The sequence below is a fragment of the Xenopus laevis genome, chromosome 3S (genome assembly GCF_017654675.1).
Source record: "Xenopus laevis strain J_2021 chromosome 3S, Xenopus_laevis_v10.1, whole genome shotgun sequence".
Lineage (NCBI taxonomy): Eukaryota > Metazoa > Chordata > Amphibia > Anura > Pipidae > Xenopus > Xenopus laevis.
In genome coordinates, this window is record NC_054376.1 from 20,933,986 (window position 1) to 20,954,089 (window position 20,104).

The 20,104-nt window shown below is 41.2% G+C and overlaps 1 protein-coding gene across 3 annotated transcripts in view; it reads left to right on the top strand.

Annotated features, from left to right (window-relative positions):
• The window catches only part of LOC108712669 (neurogenic locus notch homolog protein 3), a 107,703-nt gene extending 90,780 nt beyond the window's left edge, over positions 1 to 16,923 (top strand). For all 3 annotated transcript variants that reach the window (XM_041588063.1, XM_018254990.2, XM_041588064.1), the window contains 20 exons: positions 764 to 877; positions 1,076 to 1,195; positions 1,290 to 1,442; positions 1,528 to 1,756; positions 2,295 to 2,496; positions 3,874 to 4,027; positions 4,113 to 4,297; positions 4,393 to 4,525; positions 5,631 to 5,882; positions 7,357 to 7,469; positions 7,554 to 8,113; positions 8,455 to 8,787; positions 9,646 to 9,794; positions 9,918 to 10,125; positions 10,487 to 10,571; positions 11,133 to 11,295; positions 13,231 to 13,529; positions 14,344 to 14,491; positions 15,127 to 15,224; positions 15,401 to 16,923. In XM_041588063.1, coding sequence (XP_041443997.1) covers positions 764 to 877; positions 1,076 to 1,195; positions 1,290 to 1,442; positions 1,528 to 1,756; positions 2,295 to 2,496; positions 3,874 to 4,027; positions 4,113 to 4,297; positions 4,393 to 4,525; positions 5,631 to 5,882; positions 7,357 to 7,469; positions 7,554 to 8,113; positions 8,455 to 8,787; positions 9,646 to 9,794; positions 9,918 to 10,125; positions 10,487 to 10,571; positions 11,133 to 11,295; positions 13,231 to 13,529; positions 14,344 to 14,491; positions 15,127 to 15,224; positions 15,401 to 16,687 — 4,985 coding nt within the window. In that variant the 3' untranslated portion in view covers positions 16,688 to 16,923. The remainder of the gene's footprint in view (positions 1 to 763; positions 878 to 1,075; positions 1,196 to 1,289; positions 1,443 to 1,527; positions 1,757 to 2,294; positions 2,497 to 3,873; positions 4,028 to 4,112; positions 4,298 to 4,392; positions 4,526 to 5,630; positions 5,883 to 7,356; positions 7,470 to 7,553; positions 8,114 to 8,454; positions 8,788 to 9,645; positions 9,795 to 9,917; positions 10,126 to 10,486; positions 10,572 to 11,132; positions 11,296 to 13,230; positions 13,530 to 14,343; positions 14,492 to 15,126; positions 15,225 to 15,400) is intronic.
• The last annotated feature ends 3,181 nt before the right edge of the window (positions 16,924 to 20,104 follow it).

Below are 20,104 nucleotides of genomic sequence, written 5' to 3' on the forward strand. Positions count from 1 at the left end.
ACTAGGGGGCAAATATTTCCTTTGTTAGATAATACGCCTCCTAGTCTTCAGTATTTATTATTATTAGTAATAATGATAATAATAATAGGGAACTATCGTGAAAATGAAAAATCCAATATAAGCTTCCTCATACTGAAATAAGAAACTTTCTAAATACAATCAATTAAACATTCTGGACTGTTACTGAAATAATAGTTTATCTTCACTATTCCTCTCTCCGCATCTGTTTCTCTTCATTCTTTCCTCTTGCAGGAGTTGGGTGTCAGATATTCATTGACGGTTAGATTCAATATATCTTATAGGGGGGGTGCTTCCTTTCCTAGCAGTTATATTAGAGCTCACTCAAATAAATGATTCCAGTACAAACCAAATCTAGCAAAATAACTGCCTTTTGCACTAATTCTGCATGTAGAGAGACATGATGTCTGGTGATTTTAATAGAGTAAGCTCTAATACATCTAAGCAAAAGGAGCCCCCCCCCCATAAGATGTATTGGTTCTAACTGTTAATGAATATCTGACACATAACTCCTGCAAGAAGAGAGAATGAAGAGAAACAGATGCTGAGAGGAAAAGTGAAGATAAACTTGATTATTTCAGAAACAGTGGTGAATATTTAATTGATTGTATTTAGAAAGTTTCTTATTACAGTATGATGAAGCGTATATTAAATTATCATTTTCGCGATAGTTTCCCTTTAATAAAAATATTAATATTTATGATGACCAGCAAAAGGCATTTTCAAGCATTTTGTGACCTTCCAGGTACCACATGTCAGATTGATATTGACGAGTGTGCTATGGCCCACTGTCTGAATGGAGGGGAGTGTGTGGACCGTATTGCAGGATACAGCTGCCTCTGTGCTTTGCCCTATACAGGTATGTGGTGTTAAGGGACACAAGACATGTAAACATGGGGAGGGCAGGGACAGGGAATACAACTGTATTGGCTTTCTTTGAAATAGCTATAGGTATTTATGATGGATTAATATGGTAGATGCAGGACTGTGGGTACTGAAAGTAGGTACCACTTTTAAGGCTCAAGGTGAATCACCGATTTTAATTTCCTATCTTCAGGCCAGAAATGTGAAACCATCCTGGACCCTTGTGCTCCTGATCCTTGTCATAATGGTGGCATTTGCACACCGAGCCCTAACTATGAAAGCTACACTTGCCTGTGTTCTGCTGGATGGAAAGGTAAGGGTACTTGGATGTCTGTGAGTGGCCAATGGCATTTTAATATGTCTTTTTAATGTCTGCATTTTCTTGGAAATCACCATAAATCTTACAGGGGAAACATGTGAGACTGACATTGATGAGTGTGCTCGGAGTCCATGCAAGAATGGAGGCTTTTGTACCAACATGCAAGGTGGATACAGTTGTGCGTGCATATCTGGATTTAAAGGGCAAGACTGCGAAACTGATATTGATGACTGTAATCCCAGTAAGTTTGTGTTCAATGTGCGGAACTGAATGTAGTCTTTGTGATTCCATAGCTGCTCAGAGACACTGACATTGTGTGTTCTTAGATCCCTGCCTCAATGGTGGCGCCTGTAAAGATGGAATAAACTCCTTAGCTTGCACCTGCATGCCGGGTTTCACCGGATCTCGGTGCGCAGATGAGATCAACGAGTGCCTGAGCAATCCCTGCTGTAATGGGGCCACCTGCAAGGATTACGTCAACAGCTATGTTTGTTCTTGTGCTCCAGGCTACACAGGTCCTATATGCGAAACAAACATCCAGGACTGCACAGAAAGGTGAGGCCTCCACTCCCCTCCATAGAGGGTCTAGTGCGTCTGAAATGATGGGTGTTTACCTACAAAGAACAATCCCATTTGTTTTTAGAGAAGTTTACAGAAGTTTGAGAGAGTATATTTCGCACTGAGAGAGCCATAGTTATTCAAACACCCTATGTACCGTTGCCCATACGCCCTTAGGGATCAAATAGTCAGGCACACAGCAATAAAACCAGGATTTCAGCTTCAAACAAAACAAAACCGCAGGAAAGGAATAACTGGCTCAGCATGACTCCATTTAAGTTTTTACTGCTCTCGTAAATTTATTTATTATTTTGTTTTAATGTCAGGGGTTACGGAGGGAGAAGGAAATATTCTTCCTGATTTACAAAACGTTAAATTATCAAATGGTAAAACTGGTTTTCGTGACTTCTGTTAATTGACCCTTCTAGTACACTAAACAAGTGTTAACTGCCTCCATTAGTGTAAACATAGTGTCGTTGCTTTAAGCGCATTGTTGTATTTGTGCTATTTTTTTTTTAATACACACTGCTTGCAGTTCCTGCTTCAATGGCGGCACGTGTGTGGACGGAGTCAATTCTTACACCTGCCTGTGCCGACCTGGCTTTACAGGCTCCCACTGCCAGAATGAAGTTGATGAATGTGCATCGAGGCCTTGCCAGAATAGAGCTGTGTGCGTGGATGGAGTGGAGTCTTATCGCTGTATTTGTCCTTATGGTTACACAGGCGCCCAGTGTGAGGTGAGGCACCATATTACCAGGCAATGCCAGTTGTCCAGTTGGGTTTCAGTAGTTTAGAATAAGAAGGCAGGACATTTAAAGGATAAGTAAACCTTCAAAAAAATTTCATTGCTCAGAGTGCATTTCTAAGCACTTTCAAGTCCACAATATTTTTTTTTTTTTTTTTTTTTTTAACTGCTGATCTATCTGTAGAAACAAGTCAAATCAACGGGACTTGCTGTGTTTTTCTTGAAGACATATCACCAGTCATCTGGCTTTCTCAATTCAGAATTGGATTGTCTTTCCTCTGAATTGAGAAAGCCAGTCAGATGACTGGTGAAACTGCTTCAAAAAAACATAGTTGATTTAACTTATTTCTAAAGATAGGTCAGCAGTTCATAAAAAGTATAAAAAAAAATTGCCTTAACTGAAAAAAATAAGTATTGTATAAATAAGTGCTTACAGATATAATATGACCTGGATGAAGGAAAATCTTCAAAAAAAACAACTGCTGATATAATTAATTTGGTATCAACCTTGCCACCTGCTGGTCGGTTCCTGTGGCTGTCAGAGATACCCTTTAGAAGAAAAATTGAGTGTTCTGATGTTGTTTTGCTCAGGAAAGACACCAGAAGCCCTTGCCATCTCCTTCCTGAGCAGAGCAACATCAGAACATTTTTCTGTTTTCCTTTTGAAGAATCGTTTTGACTGTACAGTTACAAGTACTGACGAGCAGGTGGCTATGTTACATTATATTGGTATCAAATACAAGCTGAAATTGCTCTGAAACTGAAAAAAAAAACATTTAATTGAAGTTGCAAAAGTGTTAAGACCCTGAACAAGTTAACATTGTGTTTTTTAAGGTTTACTAATCCTTTAGGATAAGTAAACCTAAAAAATAATTGAATGTAAAATTGTTGAGGGTGCTATTCTAAGCACTTTTGCCATGTACATTCATTATTTATTTTTTTAATATCAAGATATTAAGAGATACATGTGCTGTTAACATGAATGGATTTTGTTACAACAGCGCCACCTGCTGGTCATTTTCCGACCAGTCTGACTGCCAAGTAGTCAAGGAAGTTGTCAGGAGAAAGAAAGAGGCTGCTCTTTATACCTAATCAAAATAAAATCACAGCAGCCTCATGTATGCATTAATATCTTAGAATTAAAAAAAAAAACTAAATGAATGGACATTGCAAAAGAACTTAGAATAGCACTCCCATCAATTTTATATTCCCTTATTTTCAAGGTTTACTTATCCTTTAATAGAAACGATAAGCCCAATTTACCAGGTGTCTGGCAGACATCTGAGCAGACCACAAGTTGAATTGCCAGATATTGTGTATTTCCAAAAACTAGTTTTACTCACCCAGACGTCTTTGATTCTTTCTGTAGAATTTGGTCGATCTCTGTCGGCGCTCTCCTTGCCAGAAAGGAGGCCGTTGTACTCAGACAGGTCCTTCCTTCCACTGTGAGTGCCCTGCAGGTTGGGCTGGCAGTTACTGCGATGTTCCACGAGTGTCCTGTGAGGTGGCGGCAGCCAAGAGAAGTGAGTGGTCACTTTGTCAGTGGATCTTGTTCCCATATGGCATCTATGGAAGTTCTGAGTCACACCCGCTGTTTCCTTCTTTCAGATGTACGTGCCGATCAGCTCTGCCACTCTGGTGGGATCTGTGTGAATGCTGGAAGCTCCCATCATTGTATCTGCAGAGGGGGTTATACAGGCAGCTACTGTGAGAATCCAATTAACCAGTGTGACCCAGATCCCTGTCACAATGGAGGGGCTTGCCACAGCTATCTGGGTGGCTACGTGTGTGAGGTAAGGGTTACATTGCAGTCTGTTTGCAGGGAAGCAATAAGGGCTTTTTCTTGATTTTGACATTGAGTTTATACAACCTGTGTCTTTCTGTTTAGTGCCCTTCTGGATATGAAGGGAAGAACTGCGAGTACGATATAAAAGAATGCCAGTCTCACCCGTGCCAGAATGCTGGTACATGCATTGATCTGATTGGTCGTTATATATGTTCCTGTCCACCTGGGACACTTGGTAAGTATCCTCACCTCTGCCTGGCTTTTAGTTTGTTCTGCCTTCTGTCCCTTTTCCTTCCCCTCGCCTTAAAAACTTCCACTTAAATGGATTCTGTCATGATTTTTATGATGTAGTTTTTATTTCTAAATTACACTATTTACACTGCAAATAATTCACTCTACAGTATAAAATTTCATTCCTGAACCAGCAAGTTTATTTTTTTTTAGTTTTAATATTGGTGTGTAGGCAGCCATCTCTAGTAATTTTGCCTGGTTATGTGCTTTCTGAAAGAGCCAGCACTTCAGGATGGAACTGCTTTCTGGCAGGCTTTTGTTTCTCCTACTCAATGTAACTGAATGTGTTGCAGTGGGACCTGGATTTTACTCTATTTAGTGCTGTTCTTAGATCTACCAGGCAGCTGTTATTTTGTGTTAAGGTGGCCATACATAGGCAGGTTAAAGCTGCCGATATCGGTCCGTTGGACCGATTCGTCAGCTTATCTGTCCATGTGTGGGGACTCCCGACGGGTCCTCCCGATCGATATCAGGCCAAAAATCGGCCAGATATCGATTGGTCAAGTTTGATTTTTTTGTACGATCCAGGACCACATCAACTAGCCGATGCTGTCCTGGATCGTACAAAACAAGTCGGAGCCCATTCGTAGTATTGTACCGAACAATCAGATTCATCCAATATCGCCCAGCCGTTAGTGGGCATATCTTGTTAAGATCCGCTCATTTGGCGAACTTGCCAAACGAGTAGATCTTATAGTGTATGGCCACCTTTAGGGAAACTGATATCTGGTTACCTTCCCATTGTTCTGTTGTTAGGCTGCTGGGGGGAGGGGGGTGGAGGGGTGATATCACTCCAACTTGCAGTACAGCAGTAAAGAGTGACTGAAGTGTATCAGATCACAAGTCACAAGACTGGGGGCAGTTGTGAAACTGACAATATGTCTAGCCCCATGTCAGATTTCAAAGCTAAATATAAATAAATCTGTTTGCTCTTTTGAGAAACGGATTTCAGTACAGATGTCTGCTGAAGCAGCACTATTAACTGATGTGTTTTGAAAATAAAAAAATTTTTTCCCATGACCTTTAACATATTCACTGTTAAATTATAGGTGTGCTGTGTGAAATTAATGAGGATGACTGCTCTCCATTCTCAAGCTCTGGACCACCGAAGTGCTTAAATAATGGAACATGTGTAGACAAAGTTGGAGGCTACCGCTGTAACTGCCCACCAGGGTACACAGGAGAGAGGTGTGAGGGCGATATTAATGAATGTCTGTCTGGACCCTGTCACACTCAGAATACCCGTCACTGTGTCCAACTGGCCAATGACTACCAGTGCATCTGCAAGAGTGGCTATACTGGTAAGCGTACAGCAGAGCTGAAGTCTGTCACTTGGTCAGGTGAATTTACAGGGAATGTTCAAGCTACAACAATATACTGGTAATAATTCTGGAAAGCCAAGGATCAACAATAATAAGCCTGAATCTAAGTAGATATGGGCAAACAAGATGACGTAGCAGATCTGTTCTTATTTTATATCTGTTTAAAGGGGCTGGGGCAGCAAATCCCTTAGGATTGACATTTCCATTATTTCCACATATTCTCAACCTTGGACGTGGAATATATTTTAATGCCCAATTAGACTGCTATTATCTTCCATGTTTGACCTCACACATAAGCAAAGGGAATGTCCTTTGTATTTTTTAGGCTGTCCTTTCATAATTTTAATACAGGTTAAAGAAACAGGAACACCAAAAAATGAAAGTGCTGTAAAAGGAATGACAATATAATGTACTGTTGCCCTGCACTGGTAAAACTAGTGTGTTTGTTTCAGAAATTCTACTATATTTTATATATAACAAGCTGCTGTGTAGCCATGGGGACAGCCATTCAAGCTTAGGATACACAGTAGATAACAGATACATTCTGAAGAATCTCATGGTATACTTCAGAGCTTATCTATTGTCTGCTGTGTATCCTGTGCCTTTTCTCCCTTTTCAGTAGGGATGCACCGAATCTACTATTTTGGATTCGGCCGAACCCCCGAATCCTTTGCGAAAGATTCGGACGAATACCGAACCACATCCGAACATAATTTGCATATGCAAATTAGGGCCGGGAAGGGGAATTTTTTTTACTTCCTTGTTTTCTCACAAAAAGTCACGCGATTTCCCTCCCCACCCCTAATTTGCATATGCATATTTGGTTCAGCTGGGCAGAAGGATTCGGCCGAATCCTGGATTCGGTGCATTCCTACTTTTCAGATTTGAATGGCTGCTCCCATGGCTACACAGCAGCTTGTTTATATAAAATATAGTATAATTGCTTAAGCAAATACACCAGTTTTACCAGCACAGGGCAACAGTACATTATATTTTCATTACTTCAAAACACTTTAATTTTTTTTGGTGTTACTGGTCCTTTAAGAAAATTTCCTTCTAAATCTGAAATCGGGATCCTTGTTTGATCTGGAAACCTGATTCTACCTGAGTTCGTGGCACTAATAATACAGCTGCTCGGGTAACAATAGTGCTAATTTAGAGGAAAGGCTTTGGTAGAAAAGGCTACAATTTATGACGGAACTGAAAGTTGAAAGTTCAGGAGTTTTAGCACCATGTGACCTTAAAAGTTGGACCTTTCACCAGTTCAAAAGCCCACTGATGGCCTACAGCTCAAGGCTCACAATAGCACTCATATCAATAGAAGGCTTTGTAGTGTTTGAGGGTTGGCTTTGTTAGGTGCTACTTGTGGAGTATTTTGGGGAATAAATCACATTAACAGCTCATGGCAGGGTTTGAAATGGCGGGTTATAGCACTTTTATTTCTTATTAACAGGACGATGCTGCCAAAGTGTAGTGAACACCTGTGAGTCCCGTCCATGCCGAAATGGAGGCGTGTGCAGTGTTACTGTTAACACACCACTTGGCTACACCTGCCGTTGTCCTCTGGTAAATAAATCACTTGATTCACCTTTTTCTTGGTTTTATTTTGCGGTTACTTTTGTCTCATTTTTTTTTTTTTTTCTTGTACAGGGTTTTACAGGTCCCTCTTGTGAGCGACTACCCCTTTCTTGTCGGGAACTTTCCTGCCCTTCTGGTTCTACTTGTCTTCCTCCTCCACTAGGCCCTCGCTGTATCTGCCGTCCTGGTGTTCTCTGTCGCACCCCTAACAACACCTCTTCTCTGACCCCTGCACCCTCACCCTGTTCTAATGTACCTTGTCGTAATGGAGCCACTTGTATTCCCAATATCCATTTCCCTTACTACCAGTGTAAGTGCCCTCCTGGCACATCCGGGCCACGATGCGATGCGCAAACCCCCCGAATTCTAATCCAAACCCCAGCCCCAGGGTGTGTCCCATCACAATGTCCAGGAAAGGCAGGAGATGGGCATTGTGACCGGGAGTGTAATGTTGCCATGTGCCAGTGGGATGGTGGAGACTGTTCCCTGAGTGTGGATGATCCTTGGAGGAATTGCCCACGTCAAGAATGCCGCTCACTTTTCAACAATTCTCAGTGTGATAAAGAGTGCACCTCTGCCGACTGCCTGTACGATAACTTTGACTGCCGTGGAAGGGAGGAACGGAGCTGCAAGTAAGAGACTGCACATACAATGACTGACATGAACAGAAGGCTAAGCGGCAGTGATGAGCGAAATCTTTCGCCAAGTTTCACCACGAAAATGACGCCCATAGATTCTAATGGATGAAAACATTTGTTGCACGTCAAAAAAATTTTGTTGCCCATAGACTTCAATGCATTTCAGAGAATTTTCGTGTTTTGCAAATTTTCACCAAAACGGGTCAGATTCGTCCATCACTACTAAGCAGGCCTAGCTAGCACAGGGCAAACAGAATAAGGCAGTTTTAAAAAGTAAATTGAATTAGACATTGTGCTGGTCTCTAATCTTTTCTTCGTTGCTTTCTCTATTTCAGCCCTGTGTATGAGCAGTACTGTATGGATCATTATGGTGATGGCCGCTGTGACCAGGGATGTAACCTTGAGGAATGTGGCTGGGACGGCTTGGACTGTGCCAAGAGCTCAGATAAGGAGGTTTTGGCAGATGGAGTGCTGGTCGTGGTTGTGCTTATTTCCCCTAATGAGTTGTTGAAACAGAGCACTGCATTCCTTCAGCGGCTCAGCTCCATCCTACATACAAGTTTGCGCTACTGCACTGATAGCAATGGCAATTATAAGATTAAACCTTACCGGAGAAGCCAAATGCTGGATGGAAGGAAGAAGAGGGAACTGGACAGCGATATCATTGGGTAAGATGGCACTGATGTAACAAGTAGTTGGAGGAAAGACTTGGAGAATTAAAATGTCTACAGAGTGCTGGTGGTGGTATATGTCATTCCAAGACTAAAGGTGGCCATAGACGTAACAATTCTGATCTTTCCTGGAAAAGATGTTTCCAGGAAAGATCGTTGGTTCAATACACACGTGTAGAGCTGGATCGTCAAACATACAGGTAGAAACCATAGAATTCAGCACTAACAATGGAAGATGTTAGAGTACCTTCAAAGACGCTCAATCAAAATATATATCTAAGTCTTCTGCCGATATCGGTCGGCTCGTCTCCCACCATACATGCACCAAATATCGTACAAAATTTTTTTTGTACGATATTAACAGTGCATCTGTGGCCATCTTTTTAGAAAGTGGGTTAACTCTCCTTTAAGGCTCTTTTGTCTGTTGATGTTTGGTTGCCCGGTTATAAAACAAAGGGAGAACAATTTCTAGACCAGACGATGGAGAAAACACTTGCATTAGGCTGTAGATATATTAAAATCAATAAGGAAACATCTTCTTGCACAGGAACTTAACCACATTATCCACCTCCATAGGCATCTCAATAGACGGCAGTTAGTGGATCTACCTTCTTACACCCTTGATATGTTCACTTGATAAGTTACTCATTGGTTTTGCATTACATTGCTTGATTCCATGCCAACATCACTTTAGCTACTGGTCATCATGAAATTTGAGCAAGTTAGTAGCCTTTACCTCTCTGGCAATTACTAAACTGCCCTCCTTAGCCTATTAGGCCCTTGATGCTTGGGAAATATCCTGGCAAAATTCTTGCAAAACATTGTTTTTTACTATTGTTAACATTACTTTTACAGTTCGGAAGTTATGTTGGAGATTGATAACCGAATTTGTGTGAAGGAGACACCCGACTGCTTCCCAAATGCTGAAACTGCGGCCCGGTTTCTTGCAGCTCTAAGTGCACTAGAGAGGCTGCAGTTTCCCTATCCAATCAAAGCTGTGCGCTGTAAGTCCGGTCACCAGCTTGTAACTAGCTTAGAGAAGGCTTTATTTAATTATAAAAAAAGGTGTGGGGAGACCAGAAGAAATTAACCTACACTGTTAATAAAGGGTTACCATCTCTTTATAGGTGAGATCATTGAAGAAGTGCCAGATAACTCCCGCTTCCTGCCATTATTTGGGGTGGCTGGTGTGCTCATCTTGATCGTTGCAGTACTGGGCGTCGTTGTTTCTCGCAGAAAGAGAACACATAGCACCCTCTGGTTCCCAGAGGGCTTTATATTGAAGAAAGACAGAGACCGGCGAGAGCCCGTGGGACAGGATGCTCTGGGACTCAAGTAAGAAATGCACATAGTGAGGGGGGGGGGGCACTAGGCTTGGTTTCTGGCTTCTGCAGGCTCAACCAGACATTCTTGCCCATACCCTCTTTATTTTGTTCTTTATGGTTCTCTTCCATTGTGAGAATACTCTTCTTTCTCTCAACAGTGTCCATAAATTCAATCCTCTAATATCTGTCATCAACTCTGTTCTCTTTCTGGCTTCCATTTCTGACCAGTCACCCTCCCTATCCCCAGGTTGACTGTTCATATTGGGAGTCCTTCTGCTGCCTGCCATCCTTTCTAACCCAAGGCCCCCACTGAGCTAGACTTCCCAAAAGCCTTACCTCAACTACCTCGAAGCCTTCTCTTTTCTCCACAGAAACATTGCTAAAGCAGAACGTCTCATGGAAGACCCTTCGGAAGACTGGACAGAGACGGATTGCCCTGAGACTAAGAAACTAAAGGTAAGAGAAACTCCTTACATGTTGGTGTAGAGACATTCCTTTGATTAGTCTATATGGCTGGTAACTCTACTCATCATGCTTCCTTAAAGGGAAACTTTACCCCCAAAATGAATACTTAAGCAACAGATAGTTTAGATCATATTAGGTGGCATATTAAAGACTCTTACCAAACTGGTATATATATTTAAGTAAATATTGCCCTTTTACATCTCTTGCCTTGAACCACCGTTTTGTGATGGTTTGTGTGCTGCCTCAGAGATCACCATAGAACTCTTGTCTTTTAATTGACTCATGTGACCTAACATGCATGGCCCAGGGGGCGCCCTTATTCTTTAAATGGCAATTTTATATTTAGGATTACCCAATGGCACATACTACTAAAAAAGTATATATTGAAGTATATTTCATATGTAAAACCCTGCTTCATGTAAATAAACCATTTTCATAATTTCATACTTAATATTAAGAAGAAATGACAATGAAAATTTTCACCCCAAGTCATATTTGTGAAGGTAAATATATATTGTATAGTAATTGTGCTTTTGCCCCTCGTTCATACAGACAGAGGAGCTTTCCCCATGTAGACAGGACCCTGTTGACCCACGTCCATGGACCCAGCATCACCTGGCAGCTGCTGACATCAGACTCCCTCCTGCCACCGCACTTACCCCACCACAGGGTGACTACGAGAGTGATGGAATGGATGTCAATGTGAGAGGACCAGGTGAGTAGGAGGTTGATTACACTAATGGTATCTGAGGAAAAAAACAAAAAATAATAAAATATATAAGTATTGATATAATATAGCAGCTGCACCGCATAACTGTCCCACTAAAATGCTTATACTGGCAGAGAGAGAGGTTACATTCATTTACTCTGTTGCTTTGGCCTAAAGCTAATAAACTTGAGAAACCGGCACTGGGCCCCTTGTCACTGACACCCGTTATCTAAAATCTTCCATAATAAAGCACAAGCAGTTGACAACTGAGCAAGGAGTCATATAATCTGATGGCTTTATGGGATATTTTCCCATATATTTGCAATCTCTCAACCCCCTGAACAAGTAGTATCAGATCTTTTTTACTGGAAGCCAAACCAAGATTTGCTTAAATGGATACTGTCATGGGAAAAATGTTTTTTCTTCAAAAAGCATCACTTTATAGTGCTGTTCCAGCAGAATTCTGCACTGATATTTAAATTATTTAATTATAAATCTGAAATGAGACTGGACATATTGTCAGTTTCACAGCTGTCCCCAGTCATGTGACCTGTGCTTAGTTAAACTTCAGTCACTCTTTACTACTGTACTGAAAGTTGAGTGATTTCACCCCACCCCAGCAGCCTAACAACAGAACAATGGGAAGGTAACCAGATAGCAGCTCCCTAACACAAGATAACAGGTGCCTGGTGGATCTAAGAACAGCACTCAATAGTAAAATCTAGGTTCCAGTGTGATACATTCAATTACATTGAATAGGAGAAACAACAGCCTGCCAGAAAGCAGTTCCATCCTAAAGTGCTGGCTCTTTCTGAAAGCACATGACCAGGCAAAATGACCTGAAATGGTGCACAACACTATTACTAAAAAAATACACTTGCTGGTTCAGTAATGACATTTTATATGGTAGAGTGAATTATTTGCAGTGTAAACAGGATAATTTAGAAATAAAAACTACATCACAAAAATCATGACAGAATCCCTTTAAAGCTGCCCAAAGGCCTATTGGCTCCCGTTATGCCTCCCTTCCATGAGATCTGTACTTAAGGGTAAGGCCAGACGAGGAGATTCAGGGAGATTTTGTCGCCTGGCGACTTTGGGTGACTATTGAAAACGCATCGCCGCGTGTGCATTAGCGCAGGCGATTTTGCGCCATAGCCTATGGGGAAAAGACGCTGAGGCAGTTCGGGGAGATAGTCACGCAAAAGACGTGGCGATAAATCGCCAGATGACAAAATCTCCCTGAATCTCCTCGTCTGGCCTTACCCTAAAGGGATACTGTTGTGGGAAAAATAAAATTCAAAACACTGCACTGAAATCCTTTTTTTAAAGGAGCAAACAGATTTTTCTATATTTAATTTTGAAATTTGGCATGGGGCTAGACATATTGTTAATTTACCAGGAGCCCTCAGGTCATGTGACTTGTGCTCTGATAAACTTCAGTGACTCTTTACTGCTGTACTGCAAGTTGGAGTGATATCACCTCCTCCCTCCCCCCCCAGCAGCCTCTCAACAGAGCAATGGCCAGCTAACCAGAAAGCTTCTGACACCTCTGCTGAAGGATATCTTTCTATATTTCTAAAATTTCTCCCTAGTAGTAGACATGAGAATAGCACCAAAGCTGAAAACCCCTGCTTTTTTGTTTCTTGAGTGCTATTCTCGTGTCTACCAGTGCTCTACTAGGGAGCACAACCCTAGTCATGCTATATTACAATGGGAAGGGAAGAAACAAAAGCTGTCTCAAAGCTCAGGATCAGGCACAATGCACTGAGATGGCTCCTCCACACCAATATTACAGCTAAAAAATACATTTGTTGGTTTAAGAATAACATTTTAAATAATAGAGTGATATTTTTGCAATGTTAACAGTGTAATTTAGAGATAAAAAGTAAACCATAAAAATCATGACAGAATCCCTTTAACCTCTGCTCCACTTTGCAGATGGCTTCACTCCCCTGATGCTAGCCTCATTCTTGGGTGGGGGACTGGAACCCGAGTCACAGGAAGAAGATGAGGAAGGGGAAGCTTCTGCTATTACTGATCTTATCTGCCAGGGGGCCTCTCTTGGAGCCCAGACTGACCGAACAGGTGAGACGGCCCTACACCTTGCTGCACGCTATTCCCGAGCTGATGCTGCCAAGAGACTACTGGATGCTGGAGCAGACCCCAATGCACAAGATCACACCGGCCGCACCCCACTCCATGCTGCTGTAGCTGCTGATGCACAGGGAGTTTTCCAGGCAAGTAATCTTCTCATTCTTTTATGGGGACATATAGGCAGTGTAGTTTAAAATATTACTGCTGCTGCACAAAGACCCTTCCAGGCAAATCAGGCACTTGCTTACCTTTCTGATCCTCTTTAGGGGATAAAGGCTCTGTGAGTAATGGCTCCCATATTGGGAGACACTTCCGATGCAGCAGTTACTAAGAAGCAATCTAAATTAACTGTTCGTTAGCCAATCAGCACACTAATATAATAAGAAAGAACCTCTTAAAGCTCACTCTATTAAAATCATCAGAAATCCTGTCTCTCTACATGTAGGATTTGTGCAAAAGGCAGTTATTTTGTTAGATTTTGTTTGTACTGGAATCAGTTATTTGAGTGAGCTCTAATTCATCTGCTAGGAAAAACAGCCTCCTATAAGTTATATTGGATCTAACTGTCAATGAATATCTGACACCCAACTGCTGCATGAAGACAGAATGAGGAGAAACAGATGCTGAGAGAGGAATAGTGAACATAAATTTGTAGTATTTACAAATTTTCTTTTTTCAGTATGGAAGCTTATATTAAATTTTCATTTTCGCGATCGTTCCCCTTTAAGGAGCTTAGGGGCCTGTGCCCATCACCAGTCTCCGAAGCGAGTTCGAAAAGTATTGAACAGTTGGATGGCTGCAGATTGGCCATTTCTGATCAAATGGAAAGTCTACTGGAATACATTACTACAGTTGAACATATGATCGCTTTATCGGCAGCAGAAATAAATATGGATATTGGTGTATAATCTGTGTACCCCAAAAGTCCTCTGTGTAACAATGTCCTCTCCTTTCCAGATTCTGATCCGAAACCGGTCCACAGACCTGGATGCACGTATGGGCGATGGTTATACTGCACTAATTCTGGCAGCGCGATTGGCTGTGGAAGGGATGGTGGAAGAACTGATTACTTGTCATGCTGATGTCAACGCTGTGGATGAACTCGGTAAGGGCTTTGGTTCCCATGTTAGCTGTGACTGCCCTGAGTAACAGGATTGAGGATGGATGCACATACGATGCTTGTCCCATTTTTGATATAGATTATATATCCTCTTAAAGGAAAACTATACCCCCCCCCCCCGAATAATGTAGGTCTCTAGAAAAAGATATTGCATAAAACAGTTATGCAAAACCCTGCTTCATGTAAATAAACCATTTTCAGAATAATGTACTATTAATAGTATAATAGTGTGCCATTGGGTAATCATAAATAGAAAATTGCCATAATAAAAGCCACCCCCTGGGACCGTAGGATTCACAATGCACACAAAAAAATCAAACATGTTAGGTCATATGAGCCAATTAAAAGACAGGGTTCTGTCTTTTTCTTCCACACTTCTTCCTGTTACAGTTAGAATTGTAGTATTTCTGGTCAGGTGATCTCTAAAGCAGCACAGAGACCAGCACAAAATGGTGGTTCAAGGCAAGAGATGTATAAGGGCAATATTTACTTAAATATATATTCCAGTTTGATAAGATTCTTTAATATATCACTTAATATGATATAAGCTATCTGTCGCTTAATTATTCATTTTGGGGGTATAGTTTTCCTTTAACTGATCTCCCTTCCCCCCCTGGCAGGTAAATCGGCTCTTCACTGGGCAGCAGCTGTGAATAACATTGAGGCAACCCTAGCTCTGCTGAAGCACGGAGCTAATAAAGACATGCAGGACAGCAAGGTGAGTGCGTGACCAGCAACAAGGGCAACCAGTGGGCAAATGGGCCAGTAGAATAAAAGGATTATGCCTGTAAGGGCTAGTCATACAGAAGGGGGTTTTCCATATAGGTAGATGGTTCAGCATATTTGTTTGTTTTAAGAGATTGGTGGTACATTCTGACTCCCATTTCTCCACAGGAGGAGACCCCGCTGTTTCTTGCTGCCCGTGAAGGTAGTTACGAAGCTGCTAAAGTTCTTCTTGATCACTACGCCAACCGTGAGATCACTGACCACATGGACCGGCTCCCTCGTGACATTGCACAAGAGCGGTTGCACCACGACATTGTGCAGCTTTTGGAGGAACACAACACTGTCAGGAATTCCCAGGACCCCATGGGTGGACACACCATGTCACCACTCCTCTGCCATCCTAACGGCTTTATGGGCAACGTGAAGCAGACCCCACAAGGGAGGAAGAACCGGAGGGTAAATGCTAAAGCTAATGGGGCCAGTCTGAGCCGGGCAGAAGCCAAGGATGCAAAGGGCAGGGGCAAGAAGCTATCTCTTGACTGTCACTCTGGAAATGGGGCATTGTTGGAGAGTTCAGTCAATCTCTCACCTGTTGACTCCCTTGATTCACCCCGTGCTTATAGTGCTAATCCAGGATCTCCTGTGATGCCAGCACCAGGGAACTTCAGCCTTGGTTCCCTGTCTATGCCCTCTACCCCTCTTGTGAATGGGCTGATGGAAGGGCCCTTTGCCGTGTCACTGGCAAGGCTGAATGAGTTGGGTGATGCCCAAGGGATTGAAATGATGGCATTACAGGGCAGAGTTCCTTTGCAGAGAACACCAAGCTGTGTGGTGAATAGCTTGAATCTGGGTATGATAAACACAAACCCCATGCCCTTTATATGGCAGAATGCCGGGCCACCTTCTCATCCATCATCTCGCAATGTTATGACCGGAGCTCCTGCAGCCTCTGTTCCCAACTTGCACCAGCTCCACGCTCAGCAGGTGGTAATGATGCAGAATCAGATGGCGATGCGGAGCCCGGTGAAGATGTCGATGGATCAGCAGTGCCAGATGGTGTCCATACCCCTCAACCCCGTGCACATGAGACAGCAAAGTATGCCACATGTTAATGAGAGGTCAATCCAGCCGCTGACCCCAACCGAAGGCAGTTACTTCAAACAGCAGAGTATGCCCAATGATGGCACCATCCAGACATCACCAGCCATGTCTGTTGCTCCTCAGCAGACCTTCGCACCCTCTCAAGAGGACACACCTAAACACTACCTGCACATTCCCAATGAGCACCCATACCTGACACCCTCTCCTGAGTCACCTGAGCAGTGGTCCAGCCCGTCCCCTCACTCTGTGTCCGAGTGGTCTGGTACCACCCCTAGCCCCATAGTGGTGGGGGCAACGCATGGACAGGCACCCCACATACCAGAGCAGGGCAGCAACATGCAGGTGTTTGCCTGAGCTGACTCTCTTTGCTTCGCTGGTTTTAATCACCTCCTTCCCTCTGTCCATTAACCACCATTTTCTTTAATCTTTCCCCCAATATTCATGTCACTGTTGCCTTTTTGAACCATCGCGAAAATGAAAATTTAATAAAAGCTTCAGCACACGGAAATAAGAAACTAAATACATCCAATTAAAAATTCTGTACCGTTTCTGGAATAATCAAGTTTATGTTCACTATGATGTCTGGTGATTTTACTAGAGTGAGCTCTAATACACCTTCTAGGCAAAAGTAGCCCCCCTATAAGATGTTTAGGGTTTAACTGCCAATGATTATCTGACACCAAACTCCTGCATGAAGAGAGAGTGAAGAGAAACAGATGCTGAGAGAGGACTCGTGAAGATGAACTTGATTATTTCAGAAACCATATATACATTTTATTGATTGTATTTAGAAAGTTTATTATTTCAGTATACTGAAGCTTATATTAAATTTTAATTTTCGCGATAATTCCCCTAACTTTCCTTATCCCGTTGGCTACCTCTTTCCCGCTTAGTCCCAAACTAGCCTTGCAATAAAGTCTCACACAGCTGAATGTTTTAAAGACGGGACCATGATAAAAATCCTTTACTGGACCAATAATGTATTTTTTTTCCTAAAGACATTATTCTCGTAACAATTATTTAAGTATTTTTGAAGTTAAACCGAAAAGAACTGCAAAATATGTATATTTTTTCCAGAATATGTTACAGTTCATTGGGGATGTTTCTGCCTTGCTTGCCCTTAAGCTGTTATCACTGCCGTTTTGTGTTTCATGTTTGGGGACACATTGAACAAATACACATATATTTTTATATATGAAAATATTTTTTTTCTAAAGACTTTCCGTAATTTTTCAGCAACCTGATGATGAACTGTGGTCGGTACAAATTCTTTTGTATTTTACTGTAGAAATGATGCACTTGGTGCTCCTGAAATTCATGTAGAATCCAATTCGCTAAGAAAATGTTGCTTGTTTGGTATGAATTTTAGAATCGGTTACCGTTTCAGGAGCTAAATTGCCCCTTTTTTATAAAAAAAAAAAAAAAAAGTTTAGCTAGTTTTAAGTTAGGAATGGTAAAATATATATTTTTTCAGATACATTTTATCTTGATTTTAGCTATTGACAATGTTGTTTCAGAAAAAGATGGAAAGAATACCCTGTTCTACACTGCCACAAATCACTGTAATTGTTTTTAGAGAAGAAATTCTTTGTTGTACTAATATTTCAAGGTAGTATTTTTCGTATTGAGAAAAAAATAAAAATAAAGTGGGATTCAGAGTAGATTTGGCAGCCATTCGGCGTAGCTTAGCCCATGCCAATAGGCAAGCCATGCCAGTTTCTGCTAAATGTATGATGTCGCATAAACCTAAATGGCTGCCATGTTGCAAGCTTTCCCTTGGTGGCTAGGTATCAGTGCACAGAATGACTCTCACATAAACAATGGAGCTGTCCAGTCATAACTGCTGGAAAAGGAGGAGGCCTCATCTTTCCAAACTCATATACTGGTTTAGAAAAGACAAAGCCTTATGCGTTTCAAGTATATATTGGGCAATTTCTTGGCTACAAACAAGAGCACCTGTTTTAGATGCCTAAACTAGGCACAAAATGCGTCTAACTTTATATTTCATTGGCATGTTTTGTGCCTATATTAGATTTTTCCTTAATATAAGTCAATTGTGCACCCTAGTCTGTAGCCTTTGAGTAAGTGCCCAATATAGGCATTAAATGCGTTAGGCTTTGTAATTTCTTGGGCATGTTTTGTGTACTCTACAGGCTACGCTACAGCCCCGTGGCTACTTTTTTGTGTAGTCATTTTGGGCATAATCCACATAACAGTCTATAGACCTAAGAATCTATGTAATGTGGGTCAGCAGAGTGGGCAGCATTTCTAGGTATATACTGAAGCCTTCTTTTCAAGGTTTGTAACCAGACTGAATGCAAATATAAACCCATTTATATATAAATGTTTCGGATTCAGTTCAGCCAGGATCTTGGATTCGACCGAATCTTGCTAAAAATCGCTTTGATTCAGCCAAATCCGGGATTCAGTATATCCTACATATGCCTAATGACTTATGTGTGCACTTATGGGTTCCTGAGTTTTGCAGTTCTGTCCCAAAAATACACAGGGAGACTCCCTTCTTTAACAAATAAGAATTGCGAAATAAGCTTGTTTCTGATGTGATGTATTTCCCCCCATGTCAAGTTCCATAGTTGTGGGAGAAGAACTTTTGGTGTAACCAATGTTGTAATACTTAAACTGTATTATTTTTAGGCTGTAGCCATATATATATATATATATATATATATATATATATATATATATATATATATATATATATATATATATATATATATATATATATATATATATAATTTTGTGTACTGTGTATACATGGAAGAAATTAACCTTTTAAGAACTGATGAAATACACCAATTTAAAAAAAATAGATTGGTCCTCAAGGATGGAGGGAGGTGTTAATATACAGAATTAATTCTACCTTATTTATACTGTTGTATAAATATGTATTATTCTATTTACACTATGCTAAACTATAACTTTTGTGTGTAATTGAACACTACATTGCAAATGTATTTGTTATTATGCTTTATCTGTTACTGCCTGTAAGTGTCCCCTCTATGTAAAATATCACTGTATAATACCCATAATGTACTGTTTGACCACTAGCATGATGTATGTAACATATATACTGCTATGTACACGGCCACTGCCAGTTACCCCTATGGTGTCACCCTCTATTTACAATCTTCATTTTCTGTAAGAACAGCTATTTGTTTTTTGTTTTCTTTGTAGTCTCCTCCAGCAGTAAAAACACCCCTTGTCACCTCTGCTTGCTAAGGACCATGGGACAGAAGGAAGAAAAAAAAATAGTGCTGTTTGGTACATGTAGGTGTGGGGGGAGGGTTGACCCCCCCCCCCCTCAAAGACTGCCCATAAGATAATCTATTTTTTATATACGCAGCCACTCAAATTTTTTGACCAAAATTAGATTTTTTATTTTGAGGGGTTTTTTTATACACAGAATGTTTCCATGTTATAAAATAGAAGCAGCGTTAGATATTTTTTTATTCAACTATGTATATTTTTTATTACTCTTCAAGTACTGTCTCTCTCCTGTTTTTTTTTAAAGTAATAATAAAAAGTGGGCCAAAAGAATCCTGTAGCTTTATACTGTGTAAATAAACAGGTACTCACTCAATTCAATAAAAATGTAATAATATACCCCTACTTGTCTTCTACTTGCCACCCTGGCGGCACATTCCTGAAGGGATATGGTGAAAGCACCCAAGGGCCCCTCTGCACGGGAAATGCACATCTCCCAACAGTCCCGTTTTTAGCGGAACAGTCCAGATTTTGAAAGCTCAGCCC